This window comes from Pseudopipra pipra, chromosome 12 (assembly GCF_036250125.1).
Source record: "Pseudopipra pipra isolate bDixPip1 chromosome 12, bDixPip1.hap1, whole genome shotgun sequence".
NCBI classification, from domain to species: Eukaryota; Metazoa; Chordata; class Aves; order Passeriformes; family Pipridae; genus Pseudopipra; species Pseudopipra pipra.
The window spans coordinates 6,259,722-6,267,856 of record NC_087560.1 but is presented as its reverse complement, the minus strand read 5'-3'; the positions used below and the strand labels follow the sequence as shown (position 1 = coordinate 6,267,856).

At 41.8% G+C, this 8,135-nt stretch overlaps 1 protein-coding gene across 1 annotated transcript; it reads right to left on the bottom strand.

Annotated features, from left to right (window-relative positions):
* Positions 1–5,290: 5,290 nt before the first annotated feature.
* Positions 5,291–6,932, bottom strand: LOC135420602 (olfactory receptor 11L1-like). The gene has a single exon (XM_064668257.1). The coding sequence runs from the start codon at positions 6,291–6,293 to the stop codon at positions 5,355–5,357; it is 939 nt and encodes a 312-aa protein (XP_064524327.1). The 5' UTR covers positions 6,294–6,932; the 3' UTR covers positions 5,291–5,354.
* Between the last annotated feature and the right edge of the window lie 1,203 nt (positions 6,933–8,135).

Here is an 8,135-nt window from a genome sequence, read left to right as displayed (position 1 = left end):
GTGAAGTTGATGAGAGGGCTGGAGCACCTCTGCTGTGAGGAAAGGCTGAGAGAATTCAGATTTTTCTGGACTTCCAGTATCTGTAGGGAGCCTGCAAGACAGATGGATATAGACTATTTACAAGGGCCTGGAGTGACAGAACAAGGGGGAATGGCTTCAAACTGACAGAGAGTAAAAGTCAGATATTAGAAAAAAATCTTCCCTGTGATGAGGCCCTGGCGTAGGTTGCCCAGAGAAGCTGTAGCTGTCTCATCCCTGGAAGTGTTCAAGGCCAAGTTGGACAGGGCTTGGAGTAACCTGAGCTAGTGAAAGGTGTCCCTGCCCATGGCAGGGGGGTTGGAACGAGATGATCTTTAGGGTCCCTTCCAACCCAAACCATTCTGTGATTCTATGATTCAATGTATTGAGAGCAGACCAGTGGTAAAGTATTTGGGGATACTGGTGGGTGAAAAATTGGACTTGAGCTGTCAATGTGCACTTGGAATTGTGTGCTGGGTTGCATAAACAGGAGCATGACCAGCAGGTTGATGGACACGATTCTCTCTGCTCTTGTGAGAGTCCAGCTGCAGTATTGAATACAGCTCTGGGATCCCAGCACAAGAAAGACATGGACCTCTTAGAAAAGGTCCAGAGGAAGCCACAAAAATCAGAGGGCTGAAATACCTCTTCTATGAAGAAAAGTTGAGAGAGTTGCAGTTTTGCAGACTGGTGAACACAACTCACCAGGGAGACATTAATGCGGTATTTTAATGGTGTAAGATGAGTTGTAAGAAAAATGCAGAAAGATTTTTTTACCGGGGTCTGTAGTGACAAGAGGGATGGCAATGGTTTATAACTAAAAAAGTTATACTGGATGTAAAAACGAAATATTTTTGATGAGGGTGATGAGACACCGGAATAGGTAGCTCAAAGAAGTTGTGGTTACCCCAGTCACTGGAAGCATTCAAGGCCATGTGGACAACAAGGCTTTGGATAACTTGATCTAGTGAAATATATCCTGCCCATGGTAGGGGGATTGAAATAGATTATCTTTGGCAGTAACTTCCAACCCAAACCATTCTGTAATCCTATGAATCTTTCATTATATGATTCTATTAAGATGGAAACTATAGATTTATGAGGATTGTAATATGATCAGGAGTGGCCTGTTCACAGGGAAAATAAACTTCTTTTGCTCAACTATGAAGTCTATTTCCTGAAACTGGGATCCAACTAGAACAGCCAAGCAAAATAAATGTAATCACAATGTTGTTTTTATTGCTGCCAGTGCACTGCCTGTTTCCTGGCTTTGTTTTTTGGGGGGGATTTTATCGAATGAGTCTTTTCTCTTGTTCAGGGCAGGTTTGGGCTTCTTTTTTTTTTCTTTTCCCGAGTAACAGCTTTTTTCAGATGAGAGAAATATTCTCTTTAGGGTCCTTGATCTGGGTAAGGATACTGTCAGCTCCCTGAATTCAGAAAAGTTGAGAGGATATAACGCCTGCCTGTCTCCCCTGCACCTGGAATGGGTAAATAAAAATTTGTGTAACCCTGAGGCTGTGGTTAAATGGGTAAATGTAGTGTTAAGTGAACAAAAGTTATGAAAGGGGGAAGGTAATGCAGTTTTATGAGCAATTTTGGGAGTGGCTTTAATCGCTGCCCAAAATGAGAAATATGCCAACAAACGGGCAGAGGGAGAGATGATCGAACCTCTGCAGCATTTGGGGAAAAGATTGCAGGATCAGTTAAATGAGGAGAGAGAAAGCCACCTTTGGGAGAAAGAGTTGCTTCTTGCTGGGAACAATCAGTAAAAAGAAAAGAGGCTGCAGGCAGAGGAGCTGCTTGCTGCTGAGCAGAGTCATGAGAGGGAGAGAATGCTGCAGGCAGAGGCATTGCTTGTGGCAACCTCAGGAGAAGCTTGAGGATGTGGGGTGAGGGAAAATGTTATGAGGGGAATTGCAGGGTTTAAAGTTTGAATCATTTGCAGAAACACCCTCTTGTAACTGTAACTTTTTGTATCCAATTAAGGAGTTGGAAGACTGTAAAGCGGTCTATGATCCTGACAAAAAGGCATAATATTTGCACAGTCTTCTGATGATGAGGAAGTAACATTACAACCCCCAACCAAAACTGAACACACAGGGGATGGTCAGCAAATTGCTACTGAAGTGGTGCTGTATATGGAACACCAAAGATATCAAAGATATCAGAGTTGCAGGAAAAATATAGCAGACTTTCACAAGATGGAAACATATGGGTGATCCAGACAACAGAGAACTAGGGAATGATGATTCCTTATGTCCTTCAGCTCCCCTTGGATCTACTACACCTTGCAGTGAAGCAGGAAATCACACAACAAAAATGACCCCATTCAATCCAATTCAGGTGGCTGATTTGCAAGAGAATTATGTCCATAAATGAGGAAATATTAAAATCCAACGAGTGGTATCCTATCAATGTATACATAATAATTCTAATTCCAGTTAGTTCTCATCAGCAGTTAATTAAATTTCTAATAGATACAGGAGCATATTCAATACTGACACAGCTGGATGCCAAGGAGCTGGTTGTAAAACCAGGATGGCAAAGACTTGAGTAAATGGAGCAAATGTTATCTGCCAAGCTGCTAAGATTAATATATGGCTCCTGGGTAAGAAGCAGATGTCAACTACTCACTTTGCAGTTGAAGTCCATATTGCAAACTTTTTGTGTTTCAGCGTTCTCAACAATGGAAGAAAGTTGTGTGTGTGTTGAACATTAACCTTGAAAGAAACCCAGAGACATCTGTGTGCTCACTTCACATGATGCCTGAACTCCCTGATTCAAGGACTGGTGATGTACCACAGTGCTGGACTTTTGCTGTGCCTCAAGGCGGAACTTCTGAAGTTCTAATTGATTTGGCCCCACTATATCAGCACTGGTACCCAACACTGCAGACCCAACACTGCAGACCCAACAGCCACAATGCAAGCAGCTGCCATCTTGGGCATTGGTTAGGTGGTGACAGATTTGGAGAAAAGAGCTATGATCACTCACATCCCCCTTCCAATTCTCATGTCTGGTTCAGTGAAAGAACCAAAGAGACAGAGGTGGCTTAGTGTTTACTGCAGGTAACTGAATGTCAACACTGCACCTTTAAGTACTGCTGTGCTGAATTTTGTGCAATTGGTAACTCAAATTCAGAGAGTGTCCCACTAGTGGAGGGCAACTCTAATTGCAGGAGACCCCTTCCCCCCCCCCAAAAAAAAAAAAGGTGGGAGAAGAAGCAGCAGCAGCGTAGCAAGTACTTAATTAAGTAGAAGCTGAGATTGACCTGAGAAATATTAAGGCCAAACTGGTCCTGGCGGACTAAAGAGGTCTTTACTATTCAACTCAACTGCATTTCAAGAGACAGAACAGAGATATTCTGAGTGGGAAAAAGGACTTTTGTCATTACTCCAAGCTGTTAAACAGTTTGAGCCACCAAGGGGTAACCTGTCTGGACAAACCCCACCAAGACTTGTGTTGTTTTGTCTTTCCAGAAATGATACCAGCACACCCTCAGTGAAGACCAAGTTAACCAACCATCAGAGGACAGCTCATCATTCTTGCAGGAGCAACCATTGCCAGCACAAACTAAATTTGGTTCGCACATCAACAAGCTCAATCCATAGGGTGGAGACCCCTCCCTTCTTTTATTTATGCTAATCAATGTGGTAACTATAGCATATTCTGCACCACATGCTTCTCAGTTATGGGTGCAATTTACTGTGACATTAACTATTAAAGAAGGAGAGGAAAGCAATTTGCCCACTTAAATTCAAAAGGTATCCTGGGATAATGCAACTAAATTGGAAAGGGAATTCCACTCTTGGGGGTAACTAGTTTATTTCCCTTATGACCCCACCAACAGTAAAGCCACAGATTTTGTTTTAACAGTACATAATGCTTTGATATTTACTATATACCCAGTCATTTTGTCAGTAAATCATAACATAGCTGTACTCTATATCCTGGAGCACAGAGTCATACCTGTGCTCTGGTGGAATGGATGTGCCTCTATGAGAACCCCTGGTGATTTTGTACTTGTAGACAACCTTACTGTAGCTACAAGTAATGACTCTTATACTTGTGTCTGTTACTTTGTTGAAATTATGGATGTAGTTTTTGTTATTCAGCTCTTTTTTGTTTTCTTTCTTTCTTTCTCTTTCTTTCTCTTTCTCTCTCTTTCTTTCTCTTTCTTTCTCTTTCTTTCTTTCTTTCTTTATTTTTTCTCTGTTTAACTAATTTCTTTTTTTTCCCTCTTCCTTTTCTTCTTCAGTTCCCACTCCAAATCCATAGGGTTAAAAAAACCAGTTTCAGTAAAATAAAAATATATGGAATCTAAACCCAAGAACACTAAAGCTCACATACCTTTTACACCAAGAAGGCTCTGAGGTACATGTCTTTGTTCCTGTAGCTGGGTTCAAATACAGTCATACCTGGGCTGGTAGAGTTTTCCTGCAGCTCAAACCTCCTAACAATCTGGAACTGCCCTTTCAGGGGGAGGAGATACAATGGTTTCCTTCTGCTTGAGTGACTCATACATTTCTTCAAAATCAGAACTAACTTATGAGAAGTCCTCCTCCTGACAGTAAGTGCTTGGTGCAATTATGTCCAGATCAAAAGCCCTTCTGGATCAGGTTTTTCACAGTCTTATGAAGTTTAACAAAGGGAAGTGTGTGGGTTGGGGCAACCCTGCATATATGGACAGACTGGGAAGAAAGAGACTGGAGAACAGTGCTGTGGAGAGGGACCTGGAGGTCTTGGTCAGTGCAAATTGAATATGAGTTAGCAGTGCCCTGGCAGCCAGGAGGGCCAACCGTGTCTGAGGGGGCATCAGGCAAAGCACCACTGGCTGGGAAGGGGGGGGATTGTCCCTCTCTGCTCTGCACTGGGGCGGCCTCACCTCGAGTCCTGGGGGCAGTTTCGAGTGCTACAATATAAGAAAGGATTAGAGCTATTAGAGAGCATTCAGAGGAGGGACATGAAGATGGTGAAGGATCTAGAGAGGCCATACAAGGTGCAGCTGAGGTTGCTTTTCTTGTTATATCACATTAACTTCTTATAAACTATTGTGAAGTAACAATAAGAATGTGGGTTTGAGATATGTTTTCCTCATAAAAGGCATATACATTTTTTCTATTCTATATCACTAGACTGCTTTCATGTGCCCTAAGTGATGTATAAGAAAAACAGAATGACATTTATTCTGAATCAGTGAATTAGAAAAAAACAAAAAATTAACACACACACCCCCCCAATCCAAACAAGCAACCTCTCCTCCCCCAAAAAACAAAATCAAGGCAAATCAAGACAAAAAGTCAAAACCAAAAAGTCAGTATTGAAGAGTTCCCAAATTATGAAGAATGAAGGCGATGGTGTCTGAAGAGTGTTTTTTCCAAGGCCTTTTGGAACGCCTTGTTTCTCAAGCTGTAGATGACTGGGTTCAGAAGGGGTGTGACCACGGTGTAGAGCACAGCAACAGCTTTATTGAGGTCTGAGGAGAGGCTGTGGGTGGGACGGACATATATGAAAATCGTTGTACTATAGTATATAGTCACCACCATGAGGTGTGAGCTGCAGGTGGAGAAGGTTACTCTTTTTCCAGAAGCAGAGGGTATCTTCAGGATGGTAAGGATTATAAAGAGGTATGAAACTAGAGTCAAAAGAAAGCAGCTGGGAAGGACCAGGAGAGAGATCATGAAGATGACAGCTTCTGTGACAGTGGTGTCTGAGCATGAGAGCTTCAACAGTGGAGAGATATCACAGAAGAAGTGATCAATGAGGTTGTAGCTGCAAAAATGCAACCTGGAGATCATCAGGCAGGGCAGAACACCAGTGAAAACACCAATGACCCAGGAGCCCACAGCCAGACGTGTGTAAGACTCATCAGTCATGACCACACTGTACTGCAGGGGCTGACAGACCGCGAGGAATCGGTCGTATGCCATCGCTGCCAAGAGGTAGCATTCAGTAATTCCCAGGGAAACAAAATAGTAAAGCTGTGCCATGCATCCTGAGAAAGAGATGCTCTTCCTCTTTGCCAGCAGATTGGACAACATCTTAGGTACAATTGTGGTGGTGTAACAGACTTCCAGGAAAGAGAGGTTCTGGAGAAATCTGAACATGGGTGAATGAAGTTTTGGCTCCAGTTTCACCACCAATATAATAATGATGTTTCCTAAGATGGTGAGAATATAAATAACCATAACCACCATGAATAGCAAGATCTGACAGTATGGGTTGCTGCTGAAGCCCAGTAGCTTGAATTCCAGCACTGCTGTAACATTTGTCATCTCTCGGAAAGAGCTAGGATTTGTCTGCTAAGGAAAATATCAGTATCAGAATATGATAACTTTCAGTGGTTAAAATTTATAAAGATTAGGATTCTCAAATAAATCTTTGGGAACAGCATCAAAATCACTACCAGTTCTGTCCTTTTTACCCTGTACTTTCCTGGACTCTTTCTCTCATGAAATGTAAGTTTTAACACGTATTTCATAAACTTGACACTGACAGTTATAGAATACATTGCAAATAGTCCAGTTGCACACAAATATATGTATAAGAAAGTGCACAAATATATAAAGGTATAATTTATACTAATCAATATCATAAAATTATATACTTACAGGTATACAGTTTATGAACTTAGACACACACACACCAAGGATCTGCTTTTTGCTGAAAGAAATAAAAAAACTTATATACATAATCAACAGTGATTATTGCATTGAATATTCCACTCATTAATGCACACATGGTTTTTTTAATAAAAATGTAGGTAATTATTTGCATGGTCCATACACATATAAGGGTACAAATAAGAATCCTCTCAAAATGTTCTCTCATGAAAGACAGCAAACTTTCACAAGGATTAATCAGCAAACTATTATTTCTTGTTAAATGCTTTGAGTGAAGATATAATTTCCACCTCAAGAACAGAAACAATAGAGAATAATCTTTTACTAGCCACTGATTAAGAGCATTGATTAAGAACTCCATTTTCCATGTTCAAAATAATGCTGATACACATGGCAGTGGTATCTGGTTACTTACAGATGAAACAATGCACATAATATTCAGCATGTGTCCAATTTTTCCAGAGCTGTTTTCCAAACTGTGAACGCATTAGGTGGGAGTAGGTTTCAATCTGCATTCAGGCCCTTGTCGAAGGGAGTATGCATCAGTAACTTTGTTATTTTTGGGAGTTAAGGCACAATTAATGTCAGTATCAGAAATATTAATTAATTATCTGGTACTCTGTAGTTTGAGTCTTATTACTAAACCCTTACACTGACTAAAACATCATCTTGGACAGAAACCCTTTCAGAGTGAACTCCCTCTTGGTCAATCTCGGCTTTCACAGAGACACACAGACAGAGATAAAAGCTGAACTGTACCAAGCATGGATTTCAAACCTTGCTAATGATCTCTGGGGATTAATGCCATGGGTGGAGACACTCCATGGGGCACAATAGCAACAAGGGACTGATGATACATGTGCAAGGAAGACCTTGTTAGTAAGAGAAGGAAAAAAAAAAAATCAGTGAAGTCATGATGAAAACGAACCTCTTCTGTCTCTTTTCTTGCTGTAGAATATTTTTTGTAGCTGTAACAATATCCACAACCCACTCACACTTTTGTTACCTCAGAAAAAATACTGGCAGTGTTACTGAGAGGAAATGATTCCCAAGTGATAGAAACCCTATTGTTCCTGTTCACCATAACTTCACTGTCTGCCTTTCCCCAGAGAGCACCTGCCATCCTCTTCTGCTCACCATGGACACTTGGTAGAAGACCAAGTGGGAGTCCATTCAAAAGTGACTGGCCCACAAATGAGACAAGGGCAGAGTGGAATGGCTGAGCAGGAGCCTGTGCATCAACTGGTAGAGAAAATCTCCAGCCCCCCGGCACACACTGCCCAGGGGCAGTTGCAATTTCAGGAGAAAGAAACACAAGGAGACTCAGGCTGTGATGAAGCATTGCTTTAATGCAAACAGAAAGGGCTTTGGGACAGGAGGGGGAAGAGTGCTGAGCACGAGAGGGAGAGGGCTCCACAGGACATCACCCCTTGCAGCAGAGGGATGCAGAGCACCTGCAAGGCGCTCCTTTCTCCCCATCACAGCTAGAGCTGG

Coding starts and splice junctions, on each gene's coding strand:
- LOC135420602 (XM_064668257.1), bottom strand. CDS start 6,293: ATGACAAATGTTACAGCAGTGCTGGAATTCAAGCTACTGGGCTTCAGC.